The 17084-nt window shown below is 37.0% G+C and overlaps 2 protein-coding genes across 3 annotated transcripts in view; one reads left to right on the top strand and one right to left on the bottom strand.

The window, feature by feature from the left end:
• The window catches only part of grk5l (G protein-coupled receptor kinase 5 like), a 785510-nt gene extending 776180 nt beyond the window's left edge, over positions 1–9330 (top strand). The window contains exon 16 of the transcript XR_015498445.1: positions 9204–9330. The gene's annotated coding sequence lies outside the window, so the exon portion shown is untranslated. The remainder of the gene's footprint in view (positions 1–9203) is intronic.
• On the bottom strand, positions 1655–13489 carry ywhabb (tyrosine 3-monooxygenase/tryptophan 5-monooxygenase activation protein, beta polypeptide b). 2 transcript variants are annotated; one of them, XR_015496970.1, is made up of 6 exons: positions 13387–13489; positions 10608–10908; positions 9821–9944; positions 4382–6396; positions 2384–4271; positions 1655–2293 (listed from the first exon to the last, which is right to left on the bottom strand). XR_015496970.1 is itself a non-coding variant. In NM_213145.1 (6 exon segments), coding segments are annotated over 5 exon segments (729 nt in total). In that variant the 5' UTR covers positions 10902–10908; positions 13387–13443; the 3' UTR covers positions 1655–2242.
• Between the last annotated feature and the right edge of the window lie 3595 nt (positions 13490–17084).

The following is a 17084-nucleotide window of genomic DNA, read 5'->3' on the forward strand; positions in this document are numbered from 1 at the left end:
GGAGTCACAATGTCCATTCAAAGCATTACATTAAAAGGTTGAATATTCTTTAAAACAAGGACAAAATTATCACAAGATATATGTTGAATGAATGTTCAGTGGTTCTGAATACATTTTCTAAACCATTTTTTTCCTGAAAACTCATAAGCAAAATCTTGGTGACAAGAATGTAGAAATTAACAATCAAGAAAATTATTTGAAAAACTGGAATAGAAAGTTAAGAGTTCCATCTTTTACTGTATTTTTAGATGAAAGGGGGAATCTATTTTATTTGCCACGCGTGTCATTTTGTATGCTAAAATAATTATGTAATTTACATTAATGAACGTTCTGACAAAATTCTGAAAAGGTCTACATCAGGGATGGGCAAGGGGCATCCCTAGGCAATTTGAGTTTTGCTCCAACCCTAAACAAACACACCTGCCTGTTGCTTCCTAGTGATCTTGAAGACATTGGCTGCGTCCAAAATCATCTGTTACTCAGTAGGTAATGCATTTGAATTTACTACTTGACTGTTCCATCTATCTATCTATCTATCTATCTATCTATCTATCTATCTATCTATCTATAAATATACAAATAGATATGTTCTATACATGAATTCTCTCTCAGCGCACTTGGGATAGCGTAGTGTGCATCGAATGCTCACTTCAGAAACTCGCCCAATGTAATAGGTCATTTGGACGGATTACTTGCCTCGCAAACTGATTTTAGTGTACTATATAGCAAGAATACAATTTTCAGACCACCCACTGATTAACTTGTTCAGGTGTGAACAGGTCAAGTTTGATAAGTGTTGGAGCAAAACTATGCAGGGCACCAGCCCTCCAGGACCAAAGTTGCCCATCCAAAGTCTACATCAAGGGTGCCCACTTATCCCCGTTCCTGGAGATCTACCTTCCTGCAGAGTTCAGCTCCATCCCTGATCAAACACAACTAAACCAACTGAGCAGGATCTGAAGGAGAACTTGTTAACTAAAGAGAGGTTTGCAGCTAAACTCTGCAAAAAGGTAGATCTCCATGAATGGGGATAAGTGGGCACCCTTGATGTAGACTTTGGATGGGCAAGGGTTCAGTCCCTCTGGTTTACATTCCAAGATGTCTTTTTAGGTTGAAAAACCCTTGTGTTAAGCTATTTGGTAACTTTCTGACAATTACTTTTGTTCACCGGTTTACTGTTTGGGTGTCTAATGTTGGACCATTTGGTTATAATGCTAATGGACAAACTGTCTTCTGACCTTTTAGTTTTACAAAATGGTTGTCACTCAAGTATGAATATCACATCTGCATCTATTGTTTGTGGACAAAGTAAATCACACACATTGAGACGTCACTAAGATTGTCTCGACGGCAATTTGTAAACTTAAAGTTGGTGAAAATGATTAGGGAGTCTTAGTGGAAAGTCCCAGCAGCAAAAAACAAATAAGGGGCTATGTAGCATGGCATTATACTAAAGACATTTTCACAAACACAAAAAAAATACTCACTTTAGTGTGCCAGTATGAAGTATCAGTTACCATCTGTAGACTAGTGGTTACCATTGGTTCAGGAAGAAAGCCGATCGTTGATGAGGAGTAAATGCCAAGATATTTGTATTTGCACAAACAGATTTAAATAAAACACAAGCGAAGAAATAAGCAAGAATCACTCACTATTTGGTGAAAATAAACTGCCAGTTTAATAACCATACAATAAAACCTGTAAATACAGATGAATTATCCTAAAAAAAAGAGAGAGAGAGAGAGAGAGATAAAGAAAAAAGGAAAATGCACAGCCTGCTATAGTCAAACAAAGGGAATTATCAAGGAGGACAATTAGATTTCACAACCTCTGATCCCCAATACATTCACTCGCACTTCCAAGCACAAACGTACAGCCACTACAGTTACTTTTGGTTAGTGGCACGCGCACACTTACAGTCACACAGACGCACATAAAGAACAGGGATTGATAATCAGTACAGATTAAATTCACAAACAAAATTATTGGACCTGCTATAACGTCAGCGTATAACCCTGTGAGCCAACCCACCCCCTTTACAGCCGCTGGGGATCTGTTTAAAGGGTTTCGTTGAGCGTCTTCCTGCGGGTGCTGATCATCATTCAAAGGGTATAGAGGAGCAGGGCTGGGAACTAAATAGAGAAGGGTGAGTGGTGTTGGGTGGAATGAGGTGGGAGAGTTGATGGAAGCCTTTTGTGTATTTAAGATGAATGTATGTGGGTGTGTGGAGATCAGGGCTCCCCTAGTTTTCGTTTTCCCCTGCTTCTTCACCCTGGTTTTCTGATGTCCAAAGCTATAGGCATAAGAGTCAACAAAGTATATGAATCAACAATGTGCTGAAACACATGTTTAACTTGCACAGAAGATAGAAAGCTGGACTTACAGTGAGGTTGTCCCTTAGAAGCTGCATGATCAAGGTGCTGTCTTTGTAGGAGTCCTCATTTAAAGTGTCAAGCTCAGCAATGGCTTCATCAAAAGCCTGTAAAAGAAGACGATTCACCGGGGTATAAGCTCAGACCAGGGGTGTGCTTTTACGACAGATTATGTGGTCAACAAACACAATGGAATCTCAGCAATACTTGCTTCACAGACATAAGAAAGAACCAATTACACCTGAAAACAAAAGTTTTCTGGTTTTGTAATCTCTATGAGATGAACACGAGGTACAGTCCATCCTGTCAAACGCACATCACATGACAGCAACTACTCAAACAGCCACATAATTGTGAACAAAGAGTTGCTGTCATGTCGGGGAGATTCGCTATCAAGACCAAGTTGTGAATTACTTCATAAGAGCAGTGCGACTGGACGAGGCATTATTTAGAGGATGATAATGTGTAGAACGACCATTAATGAAGTTGGTGTTGTGACCATAGACTGTAAAATATATGGACGTAGTATCCGTGACGTCACCCATAGGTTTCTGAAGAGCGCAAAAAAAAGCCACAAGTAGGCGCGGCCAACCGTCGCCATTTTGTTCGCGCGTCATCGCACTCACGGTGGGATACCAAACAAGGGCAATGAGGCGGAAAGTGAGTAGAGCTACAGAGACCTGCTGGCATTTTGCTTGGACCTAGTTCAGACACACTTTACTTTGGGAGAACGCTTAATACTTTATTACCTGTGACTCGTTTGTGTTCTGACCACATGTGCTTGGTTGTACACTATATCAATAAAGTGTTTAGACTTTTAAAAATACTGTAGTAATACATTGAGCCACTAAGTATTGTTCTTATGACGTTTTTCAACAGGAGGAAAACGCGAATGACTTCCAAACCCTTCAGATATAGTCTGTGTTAGTAAATGCAAGACTTTAGGGTATATACTGAGCTAGAGCTGTTCCCATGCTGATACACTTCCGTTGACCTGTTATTGTGAACTTTTTTCCATTTTATACGGTTCCTTATATAGCATCGATGTTGTAATGTCATTAAAATACATTCAGTTAAATAAACTTTAGCATTTATTTAGTTGCCCAAGGGTAAAACGAGACAAAAAGCCGTTTACTCGCACGCCCCCGTCAGAATCGGCAGGCTAACGCAGAAGCTCCATTGAATATACTAGGGTAAAATAAATGCTCATATTATAAAGATATGGCGGGGGAAATGTAATTTAATGCAGTGCTTCTTGTAAAATCTAAGACCCACTTTAAATCGGATATCACTCGCTCATCGCTGATTTTTAAAGAAAACAGACCTTAAACGCACAGGATTTTGCATTGGCATTCAATTAGCCGGAAGCGCTTAACCCAGGTTACTGGCAAATTAAAAGTCCTATTAGCATGCTTCGGTATATACCCCATTGATGAAATCCAGCATAACACTGTATGATAACACTTCAGATGACTGTTCTAGAGCCTACAGCTAATCATTCCGTCAGATTCTGGAGTGCATTACAGCTCTAAATATCATATAACTTTACTCACATGGGAAACGGAGGCCACGTGAATGGTTTGTGAGCACAATTAAGTGCACACAGCGTGCCATGCCATATGATAATTGTAGGAAACAAGTACAAAAGACAGTTGACTGTGTAAAGCCACATAAAACAACACAGAAATACGATAAATATGCCGAGTTCAGTGGCTAATCTGCAGGATTCAGCTGAGGTGACGTGACGGCGACCAATGAGACCTAGCTGTCACTTAAGTGGCCACTCCCTTAATTATGCAAACTTAATATAACTTAATATAAGGGAAACGGATGAGTTATAAAAAAATTCACCCCCTCACAGTTGTCATGAAGGGTAATATAAGCTGTATTAACCAAAATCTTTTTTTGTACCAGGCTGTAAACACCTTTTTTTCTGCTGTAAATTTGGCCATTCTAACAGTGGGCTCAACTGAAATTTGCTCTATTATGGAGCCAGGAGCGGCCAGGACTAGCGGAATTTCGGTTGAATTGCAGTTTTAGTTACTTCCATGTTGGCTTCCCGAGGGAGAGCGGGAGGTTGCCGCTTAGTTGTGACAATAAAAAAATGCAGATTTAGTTTCGAACATTTCATAATGAAACTTATGAGACAGTCGTTAAATTAATTTTATTTGCAATTCCAAATATCTAAATGTAATTATAAGCTTCGCAAACAGTTTTGGAGAATTTGATGTTTTCCCGTTTAGACAGAATGCCTGATCATACTGCCCAAGAGGCATTTCAAAGACGGCTGCGGAGTGAAATGACCTGCCTTAAAGGAACTGTACTTTGTCTTAATAGCTATGTTTCCATCCAAAAATGTGAATTAGACTTGCCCACAAAACTGGAATATCGCATACAACATTTGCAAATAAAGCACCTTTTTGTCTTCTAGCGAGTAAGAGAAAATTTCTTGAGAAGCTTGCACCAAATATAAAAAAAACAATTTAAATTTGCTGCGGTAGGACAAGCCACTGTAGGCACTTTTTCTTATATAATTATTCAGAAGACATAACAATAAATGCGCAATGGCTTTTAGAGGCACAAGACAGTCAGCCAAGAAAGTTTTAGGAAGTAGGGCTGCTCGATTCATCGGAAAAAGATCATCGTCTTGGTTGTACTCTGATGTTATTAGTTTACTGTGGTTTAACAAACAGGACATAGCCTATTGCAAGTCTGTTCAAGTCCACCATAATGACTATACAAAATTTAGCATTTTAGGCAACAGTAGACATACACATAGGCCTAATATTATTATTGTTGTTTTACCATATGTTTGAGAATAACAATAACAATAGCCTACTCATTCATTCATTTTCTTTTCGGCTTAAGTCTTATTAATCTTTATTTTACATCTATAGAATCGTGAGAAAATCTTGATTCTAAGCAAAAAAAATAAAATTAAAATTAATGATTCACATTTTAGCCAGAATCGTGCAGAATCGTTTTTGAGGTGTTTGGCAATGTGGTTAGTCTTGGCCAATGGTCATTCATGACCATTTTTATTACCGCATAATCTTACTCAGTTGTGCGCATATGTATTTTATGCACATTTTTTATTTCTTGGTGTGTCCAGGAAAATGTAGATATATTTCAAAATGTGCATGAAAATAAGTGGATAGAAACTTATTAGCTATTAGCTATGGTTCCATCCAAAAATGCGAATGAACTGGATTATCGCATTAAAGACGTGTGAATTAAGCAGCGTTTCCATCCAACGAGTCAAAGCGAACAAAATCGTCACTTCCTGATTAACTGGCGCCAAATATTAACAGTAAAAAACAGAATTTGCTGTGTCAATCTGTCCGTCATCTAATAAATGACTTGCGCCTCAGAAAGCAATCCTGACATGCAGTGAATGCTCGATGGCATTTGAATGTGTCAGACGCGAACCACAGACGCTCTTGATTGTGGTGGCCAATAATAATATAAAAACACTAATACTGAAACGATAAGGCGTTTTATAATGACCAAAACAACATTTCTGATGTTTTACAGTGTGCTCAGTCTGATGGTTTCTTCATTCACACACATTTTTATCATCACATGATCTCTTTTTAACAAAATCACATGATCTTTTTTAATGCGCTTGCTGGAGTTTGTCTGGTAAGTGTTTGCATCGTAGTTTATGCGCAACTTTTCTTATCGAATAAAAAGTTTATCCTACTCAGTTATGCGCATATGTTTTTATGCACATTTTCAAAATGAATGCGCATCATGACGTTTCCATCAACCGTTTTTTTTTTTGTTGAAAACATCTCAGCTTTCGTAAAAAAAAAAAGAACTTGTCCCATGTGAACAGCCCTTTATAGCCATATACTCACCGTCTTGGCAAGTTGGCAGGCATTCTCAGGAGAGTTGAGGATCTCATAGTAAAAAACGGAGAAGTTGAGAGCAAGACCCAACCGTATAGGGTGCGTGGGCTGCATGTCCTTCTTGCTTATGTCAAAAGCATCCTGGTAAGCCTTCTGAGAGTTCTCAACCGTGGCTGAGGGGGAAAAAAAAAAGAGAGAAAAGGGCACAACAGTAAGATTGACAGTGTAAGAGACACTGGACAGTTCTTGTAACTGCTGATGATTCAACTGGCAGTGCTGCATTGTCCTGAAAGTTCATTAATTCTGTTTTTTCTCAAAGTTGCCGATTTAAAAATTAACATCTAAGAAAATGTCAATGTATAAATATGCAATAACGTCAAAGTAACGTTTATGTCTTGGCAAGCCCAAGCCCGAGAGGTGGTAAATCCTGGCACAGCACGTTTCTTTTTTTCCATTTCCAACAAAAGGAGATCAAAATTTAGTAAGATTTCTGATTTACTACAAGAACACTGAAGTTATTTTTATTCTTTTTCTTTATTAAAACCAGAGTTACAAATGTAATCTAAATAAAAAATTATATTAATTAAAAAATAAATTAAATCCTGTTTACTATGAATACAGATATTATGAATTTTTTATGTGTATTTGACAGTTCCAATGCAATATGCCAGGAAAGTGAACTGATTCAGGATTGTGTGCTGTCTGACAGCCATCTATACTCGAATTCTGTAACAGCATACTACACCTACCAAAATAATGAAAGCTGGTTTTAATGTATATCTTGCTCTATTGAGTTTATTTGTGCCGTTTCTCATTAGTTTGTTCTTATTTTATTAGCCTTCTTGTAAAAGAAATCCTTAGCATTAAGCCCTGGTTGTGCACCAAGACAGATAGAAGTGATTTACTGAAATTAATATCTTATCGAAACTGAAATCGACTCATGTTTTGCTGAGAACACTTTCGTGAATTAAAATTAGGAAGATGCCCTATTCTCAGACCAATTAGACTAGCCTTATTAAAATTATATTAAAAAAATGTTTTGCTAGTTGCTACCCAAGCATATTTTTGTGTCATGGTGAGGAGCATCCACACTGCGGTTATCCATTTCCTCAACATAAATTAAATTCTAAACCATGGTGGTGAGATGAAGCCTTATAAAGCAGTGGTCCCCAATCCCCGGGCCGCCGTGGATCAATCAGTACCGGGCTGCACAAGTATGAATTATCTTTAAGTTTGCAGATAAAGTAGCTGCATTTAAAGGCAAACTGGGTTTGTGGGGACGGCGCGTGAACAGAGGCATATTGGACATGTTTCAAACATTAGCAAGGATTTTGTGTGAGACTGAGCCTGCGCCCTCACTCACCAAGCTGGTGCAGGATCACCAGTCTTCGCTGTTAAAGGAGTTTGAGCGCTACTTCCCAACCTCAAAGGACCCACAAACGGCCAAGGAATGGATACGTGACCCATTTGTCAACAAACCAGCTGAATCCAGCATATCCGTGCAAGAAGAAGAGCAACTGCTGGAGATCGCAAATGACGGCTGCCTTAAACAGTGCTCGAGACAACAACTCTGCCGGTGTTCTGGATTAAAGTCATGGCAAAATACCCAGAGATCGCTAAAGGCTGATTTATACTTCTGCGTCAAACACCAGCGTATGCTACGGCGCTGACGCATAGCCCTTCGCCGTGGCCATCGGCGTCACTGACGTGCACCTCTCAAAAAAAATGTAACTACACGTCGCAACAACGCGCAGCGCAAGCTCTGTGATTGGTCGGCTTGGTAGCGCTGACGAGTCTGGGCGGGACCGGGAGCCGTGCAAATGGCGCCAGCGATTGTTTACAAGTGTGGAGTACCGTGAAGGAGCTCCGGATGGAAAGTTTTGTTTTGTGTTTACCTCATAGTTAAAGTTGTTGCACGTCCGCCGGTTCCTGCCTCAAAATGAGCGAGTTTGAGTCACTTGTACAACCAGGAAGTGTTCAGGAAAACCAAAACAGAAGCAAAGAAACTCGACACAGAGGAACATTTACACCTCACTGCCAACTAGCGTTTCGGAAGTGTTAATGCAGACCAACAGAGACAGCGCGCAGAAGTATAAATGCACAGCCACACACGTTGCTTGCGCCGTGGGTTACGCTGGTCAACTGACGCAGAAGTATAAATCAGGCTTAACACAGCGCTGAAAACCCTGTTGCCATTTCCAACATCCTATCTGTGTGAAGCTGGGTTTTCTGCAGTGACAGAAAAAACAAGGCAAAGGAGTAGACTGGACACAAGCAGCACACTTCGGGTGTCAATATCCCCTTTCACACAGTGATACCGGTAAATATATATCGAAAATTTCAGGAATGACTGTACCGGTAAATTCAAAAAAGCGCTGTTCACACAGACGTTACGGAATTTTTCCGGAAAAGAGCATTTACACATCCATTCCAAAATACCAGGAATTCTGACATCATTAACCAGAAATGAGCTCTAAACGGCTGCGCTTGTATTTGTAAACATTCGACTACATCACAAACTCTGTGGATGGATCAGTTTTGTGAACAACTTCAATGAAAACATATAGAGAAACACTTTCGCATGTCGAGATGTACATGATATGTGTGTGTGCTGGTGTTAACGGCTGTTTCACGGGCACACGCAAAGCTTGAAGGCAAACAAACAACGGCTTATCACAAGCATCTTATCGATAATTATTTACACGGTTGGCAGTAAAATTAACATATAATCGTTATCTGCCTAATTTCTAGCAGCTAAATGTGTCTGGAAAAACATTCAAAGGCATTTATTCTCATAAACCGCGCGGACGTGAATGCGTCTGACTGTTCTGATTGGCTAAAGCAGACATCTCTCGTCAACACGTTCTAGACGTGCATGTGCTTTTTCCGGCAATCTTCCTTCTGCCATTACCCCCAGATGGGACCATCTCGTTGCAAAGAAACAAGCTCAAGGCTCCCATTGATTTAGCGTTATGGACAGTTTTTGATGTTATAATATGTTATATTGTTGGAGCAATGTGTTAATAAAGTTATTACTTCCTAATGTTATAATAGCATTGTAATATTGGAGCAATGTGCTAATAAAGTTCCATATGAGTACACAGTGGATTCACGTTTATTATTATTATTATTTCAACCCCCCGGTCCACAGTAAAATTGTCAAGCGTTGACCGGTCCGCAGTTAAAAAAAGGTTGGGGACCACTGTTATAAAGCACTGAAGCTTTTCAGTCAAGTAGTTCACAAAAGGGTTCATTTGTTGAGGCTTTATATGCTCACAACACCACCTGATGGTCAAATAGTGTTAAACAAGGAGAAATTTTATATCTGATGTGTGGTATGATACAGAGTATTTTAAGCCTTAAATAACAATTAAGAAAAATCTACTTTCCACAAAAAAAAACTTTAATTGCATTTGCTTGAAATGTCGTGGGTTGGGTGCACGAAGTGTAAGATCACTAACAAAATAGTAAAAAAAGAAAACACAGCATTAAATACAGTCCCTGCTTCAGGCTTTAATTTTAGATCTCCAAAAGTATTACAGCCAAAAAAAATTTATTTCATATAGATAAGATAGACAAACATTTAGATGCACTTACTGGCCTTGGAATCTCCGGATGCTACCTCAGATAAATATCTATAGTAATCGCCTTTCATTTTCAGGTAAAAAACCTTGCTCTCTGCTTGAGAGGCATTGGCAATGAGGTACTTCTCCAAAAGACCCTGTAAAGACAGATTGTGACAATCAAGGTGGTTAATTTTTGTGATCTAAAATATCCATTATTTAAAAAAGCAGACTGAACAATGATGAATAGCTAAGTCTTGCATCTTAAAGGGCCAATTCACCGAAATTGAAAATGATGTTATTAATTACTGACCCTCATGTCGATTCAAACGACTAAATACGTAATTTATCTACATTACACAAATTAAAATAACAGTTGAAATCTGAGAGCTTCCATCTGACTTTCTCTCTTTGAAAAAGTTCCTTGGTGTATCCAAGGAAATACATAAGAGGCACAGCCAAGAAGAAACAGATCAGAGGCACCCTTCACTGAAGGAACTGTTAAATTAAGTCAGTATTTTGTTGTGTGTACGCACAAATGTATTTTAATTAATTGATAACATTTCAATTGAACCACTGAAGGCATATGGCATAAATAATTTTTGTCTATTTTTTTCTGAAATTTTGACGAAGCTCTCAGATTTCACCATAAATATGTTAACTTGGGCAACAAAGACAAAGATATATATATATATATATATATATATATATAAATTGTTTAATTAATAAGTAAATATATATTAATATAATTTGAATAACTAAACAAATTATATAAATGAACACAAAAGGTTTAGGAGGTTCAGACAAGGATGTGAAGATACCAGCACATCACTGCAAATGTCCTGTAGTTCGGTCTCGATCTTTTCACGATACTCGCGAGCCATCTGCTGCTTCTTCTCATTCCCCTCGGTCTTCTGCTCAATGCTTGAGATGACGCGCCAGGATGAGCGCCGGGCACCCACCACATTCTTGTAAGCCACAGAGAGCAAGTTGCGCTCTTCATTGGAAAGCTCCACACCACCTTCAGTCACAGCTTTCATTGCTGCTGCCATGTCATCATACCGCTCGGCCTGTTCGGCTAGCTTGGCTTTCTGCACCAGATCGCTCTTGTCCATTTTTACACTGGAATGGAGAGAACAATAGTTACATTAATAAGATACTTCCATGAAAGCACAGGACAAAACCAATATAAGCCTTAAATTGAAAAAAAAGGTGAATATAATTTTTTTTTTTTGGCCGATAAAGAACCTGACCTCTTTGCCACTACTGTTAAAAAAATTATGTATATATACACGTACACACAGTTGAAGTCAGAATTATTTGCCCCCACTTTGAATATTGTTTTCTTTTGATAAATATTTACAAAATTATGTTTAACAGAGCAAGGAATTTTCACAGTACGTCTAAAAATATTTTTTTTCTTCTGTAGAAAGTCTTGTTTTATTTCGGCTAGAACAAAAACAGTTTTTAATTTTTTAATAGGGGTGTCAAATTAATTGTTTCTTCGGTGCACCGCGATAAAGATGCGGTATCAGTTCAGTAATAATCATAATCGGTTATTGTGCACTGATGTCATTTATCTCACATGCAATGAAGCTTACTATGGTGAGGGAGGCGAGTGTGAGAAATTTACAATGCTCCAACTACTTAAAAACGCAGAAACTGTGCACAATTGCTGGATCAGTCTTTCACTGACACTTACAGCAGAAGCCCTTATTTCACTGTGATTCAGAGAATGAAAGTACTCCATTTCTTTCTTTCTCTCTCACTCACTCACTCACTCACTCACTGTGGGCCTATTTGACCTGCTGGCGTGACTTTTTCTCTCCTCTCGGCTGTTTTACAGCGATACTTCTGGATGGACACGAGCGCGTGCCTGCAGAGTTTTCTCCACCATATCTATCATGGATCAGCTGTGATCGCCGCTGCCGCTTATCAGTGTCACTCATCTGTAAAGAGCGCAGCGCACAAGAGCCAATCGCAGCCGCCTTTGTTGAGGGTGTGACCAATCAAAAGGGTAGACAAGGATCAGAGAGCGAGCGGGATATTTATATTTGTTTATATTAACTGCTATAAATGCTCGTGTTGTTTAAAGGTACAGTTTATATATCTGACTGTTTGTTTTAAATGACAAAATTGCATTACAAATAGTATATAAATATATTCATACATTTTATTACAAGAATTCTGTTATGAAGAAAATATATAAAACTGTGTATGGAAAGCATCGTCAATGCACCATGATATCGAATTGAACCGAATAGATGGCAGGATAATCGTAACAGAACCGTGAGACCAGTGTAGGTTCACACCTCTATTTTTTTAAACACCATTTTAGGGACAAAAGTATTAGCCCCCTTATGCTATTTTTTAACTGTCTACAGATTAAACCATCATTATACAATAACTTGCCTAATTACCCTAACCTTCCTAGTTAACATAGTTAAGCCTTTAAATGTCACTGTAAGCTGTATAAAAGTGCCTTGAAAAATATCTAGCGATGAGTTAATAAAACAATTAAGTTTATAAATGTGTTGAGAAAATCTTCTCTTCATTAAACAGAAATTGGGGGAAAAACAAATGGGGGTGCTAATATTTTTGACTTTAACTGTATATATACATTTTGAAAAATAAATATTTTTATCAAATTCTTAGTGAATATAGGTAATATTTTGTGCATTTGAACAAAACAGATTAAACATGCATTTATTAAAATATAATTTTAGTCACCGAACATCTTTAGAAATAGAAAGATAATACATTTAAATTAAAGCAAAAAAAAAAAAAAAAACGAACTACAAAATTTTATAATTTAGTTTTTTTTTTTTTTTTTTTTGCTTTTTCTTTAAAAAAATTTCCCTCTAATATACAAGTTTGAGTTACTAATGTTTGTAAACTATTTTGTTAGATAAGCTCCAGATTTGGCTTTGTTACTGACTAATCTAATGTATATGCACAAATATAATATTGTAAAACATCCAATAGAAAATATTCATTTAAATGAGATTTGTGAGTGGTGTTCATATATCTGCTAAGCAGAATATACCACACACACACACGTGTCTTTTTTATGCTTTTTGCGTCAAAGAAGGCAGAGTTTCTCTTCATGTCAGACGTCCTAAAATATGAACACACTCGACAACTGCTTTTTAGTTGAAATGGGAGCTTTAATTCTAATTTAAAGTAGGCTAGTATCAAATAAATTTAAACAATAAAATTCTGTGAATAAGCAAAGTCCGTGTATTGACCGTCGTTAATGTGGCAAAGACAGCTCGTAATGCTCCGCTGAAGGGATCTAAGGTTAGCAGGTTAACCCCACACCCTTTCAATTGCAAGGATGTATTTCTCTGAAATGATGACAGGCGTTTATTAATCCTCTTAAACAATACTGTTAACATTACACAACTATAAAATACAATATTTTGGTGGGGAGTCTAGATGTTTCACTAGAATAATTCTGACAGCGAGGCCTGAAGCGCTTAGCAACCCGCTAACGTTAAATCCCTTCGCTGCCTGACAGAAATGAACACACTCGAGGAAACGAAAACATTTTGTGTGGAATAAAAAAAGTGATATAACGAAAAAGTAACGTATACTCACGTTTTGAACCGTATTTTCGATGATTTTAAACGCTAAAAAGATACGATTTATGTCCCGTACCCTTCTTGCTCTCCGGTAGTTCTGGGTAGTACCTTTTCCGCTTACACTAACACTTCCGCTTCCTTATTCTTCTGCATTTCTCGCGTTTAGCAAAAAACGTTTTGGCCAATTCCGCCACCTGCTGAGATGGAGTAAAGAGAAGCATGGGAAACGAAGAGGAATAAAATAATGAGAAAACACACTGAGAGCTTTTTGAAAAGTGTTGCCGTAATTTCAATGGGCTGATTTTTTTATGTATTAATTGACTTAAAACTGATATTTCAGAGAATTACATTATTAACTTTTTATTTTGTATGAAAAATATTTTATTTACAAACAAAAATTCTCCAGTTCGCAGCCTTCTTTTACACATTTTTTAATAGAAATTGATGTTTTTATTAAATCTCTTAGACTAGTTAATAATAAGAAAAGTGATAGATTGTTAGTTTTTTATGATAAATATTTTGGAAATATCACGGATACATAAATCCTTCTTTCCTCTTGCTGTATTTGTGTTATGTATGTATATGTTTAAACTTATTTTCTTTTTTTTCTTTCTTTTCTCTCTTTTGTTTCTCTTTTTATTAAATTTTTAATGTTTATATTATTTATCGTTATCTGTTATTATCATTGTGTTTTTTGTGTAAAATTGAATTTTTTATGTTTGTTATTGAAGTCAATAAAAAAAAATATATTAATTAACTTTAGTAACAAACATACAAAATTCAATCTTACTCAAAAAGACAATGATAGTAATAATGATAATACCAGACCAGGTTAAATAATATTATAAACACATAAATAAATTTAAAAAAAGATAGAGAAACAAAAAAAGAAAAAAGTAAAAAATTAAACAGAGATACATAAATAACACAAATACAGCAAGAGGAAAGAAGGACTTCTGTATCAGTGATATTTTCAAAATAATAATCATAATAATCCAAGAATCAATTGCCTTTCTTGTTTTTAACCAGTTAAAGAGATTTAATAAATACTATTTCAATTAAAAAATGTGAAAAAGAAGGCTGAGAATTGGAGAATTTATGCTTGTGAATAAAATTTTTCCATGCAAAATAAAAAGTTAATAATGTAGTTCTCTGATATTTTATCAGTTTTACCTTTATAGTAACAAATAATATCTTGTAAGAGTCTGGATGAAGCAATGTAATTACCTACCCAACAAACACACAACGTTGCCTCAACGTAGCGACCTTCCTACAATGTTGCACCAACCTTGCAAAAAGGTTGAGGATTTAACGTTGTTGCTGAAGGTTGTTACAACGATGTCATAATGTTGCCATTTAAACATCACATGAGAGCGGTGCTTTAGGTTGTGCTTAGGTGGTGTGGACGACCTATGTACAACATTGTAATTACTCATCACCACTGAACCAGTTTAAATTTTAACAGACCGTTGGCATACCTGTCAACATTAGGCTATGCCCACCCTAATAAGGCATCCACCCTCCCTCCCTTAAAAAAAATCCCCAAATTGCTAAATTGTAATTTGGAGCTGTTTCATTGTATATAAAAAGTTAAATGGTCAGTAATATGTTTTAAAATTATTAAAATAAATATATACATTAGCAGCAAATACATTAGCAAACAGTTCAGCTTATTAAAATTAATAGCTATTAAAACGAAATAGAATCAAGCTATCAAATCTCATTAGCCGTTTCTCCACTGTATAACTTACACATTCTGATTAAAGAGCAACGAATGAATCTCTTATTTATTAAGATTTTTTTTATTACATTAAATAAGAGGTGTACTTTAAAAATGCACACACTAACGTTATAAAGAAAGCATTTGACTGCTTTCCTAACTTTTTATGCTCATTTAACAGGAAATTAGTTGTGTTTTGAAAAAAAACACACCAAGATCGAAATCTGTATATGTTATAATAATTAATTATATGTATATGTCTGTTTAAACACGCACCCAAAAGCCAGACTTTCTCTACGCTTCAAATCGCGTGTACAGAATCCGTTTGGGAAACAGCATCTGTTTATCATTATGGAGCACGTCAGCTGACAGTCATGCACCATTATATGATTGTTTTGGGGATCGTATGGGCCACGGCACCTGTAATCAAGAGGAAATGGAATCGCGCCGTTTTTAATATTTATTTATAAGTGTTTTCATTCCTAAACAAACCAAAAGCACAGAAGACTCACGTTTTAGAGCAAGGGGTGACCCCTGGTGGTTCGGCGGTATGGGTTGTGTATAGGGAGGCTCGGCTGTTCAGAGAAAGACTGAAAATACGGGAAAATACCTTAAAGGGATGATAGTGGGATAGAACAATAAAATACGGGAGAATCCCGGGAAAAACGGGAGGGTTGACAGGTATGATTCCTTCATGTTTTGCTCGAAAACCACAAAGTTTGAGACACCTGGAAAGATGGAAAGCAACAGAGCTTAGACAGTTCCTAGTTTACACTGGAATATGGGTTTTATCAGGAATTCTGCGGCAAGACCTGTATGAACACTTCCTGACATTTAGTGTTGCTATTTCCATCTTACTATGCCCCTCCTTGGTCAGTCAACATGTTTCATATGCACACAAATTGCTACAGTACTTTGTAGCTAGGGGCAGAGAGCTTTATGGACCATTATTCTTGGTGTACAATGTGCATTCAATGTTTCACCTTGCATATGATGCAAAGACTTATGGTTGTCAGGATGAATGCAGTGCTTTTCCGTTTGAGAATCAGACGCAGAAGTTGAAGACAATGGTGCACTCAGGAAAGAGCCCTCTTGTGCAAATTGTGAAATGGATGAAAGAAGTCCAAGATGATACAACTTTACAAAGTGTTCAAAGAGGCACTGTCACTTTTCTTTTAGACAACCAGACAATTGCATTATTTTAGAAGATGGCAAATGTTGTGAGGTCATTGATAAAAATAAGGATGAATACCCGTGTAGATTTTTTCTCCATCCATCTCCCCTGTTTACGATGCCTTGTGAATCATCAATAATTGGAGCATATGTTTGTCAAAAGAACACTCTTCAACAAATGATCCCAAAAGAAAAAGTGAGTCAGAGTAAAAAAGAGCAATAAAGATTGACCAGGAGCAAAGGGTGGTCTACCTGACTCTCCTTCACAAACATGACTAAACAGTTCTCCTTCACAATCATGACTAAAGAGCTCTCCTTCACAATCATGACTACACACCTTCAGCAAATTCTCCTATTGATAATTTCTGGATTTTAATTATGTGTAAGTTGCATTAAACTCTATTGTTTAACCACTCAGTGTTGTTTTCAAATGACTCATGTAACTTGTCTTTCAGCATGTTTTCAGTTGTTGAATTTACCTCAGACCACAGCGTTGCTGTAATTCCGGATGTATGGTAAGAAGAATTAGATGAGGTAAGGAGTATACTACTCTACTCTATGTACTACCGTATTAAATGCAATTATGTTACCTAAAACGCAGTATGTCCATAATGTGGAAAATATAATGTTTATAATTGTAAACACACATGCCATGCACATCTTGTTTTTCTTGAAAAGTAAATACCAAAACAGATAAACAGCAGGATTGCAAGTTATTAGAAAAATGACTGTATGGAATTGTTTGAATATTTTCAACTTGCACACAAAAAGATAAAAATAACAATACAAATCTTGCACATTACTGGTGTGATGTTTGCAGT

This window comes from Danio rerio, chromosome 8 (genome assembly GCF_052040795.2).
Source record: "Danio rerio strain M-AB ecotype USA chromosome 8, GRCz13ab, whole genome shotgun sequence".
In the NCBI taxonomy this organism is placed as follows: domain Eukaryota; kingdom Metazoa; phylum Chordata; class Actinopteri; order Cypriniformes; family Danionidae; genus Danio; species Danio rerio.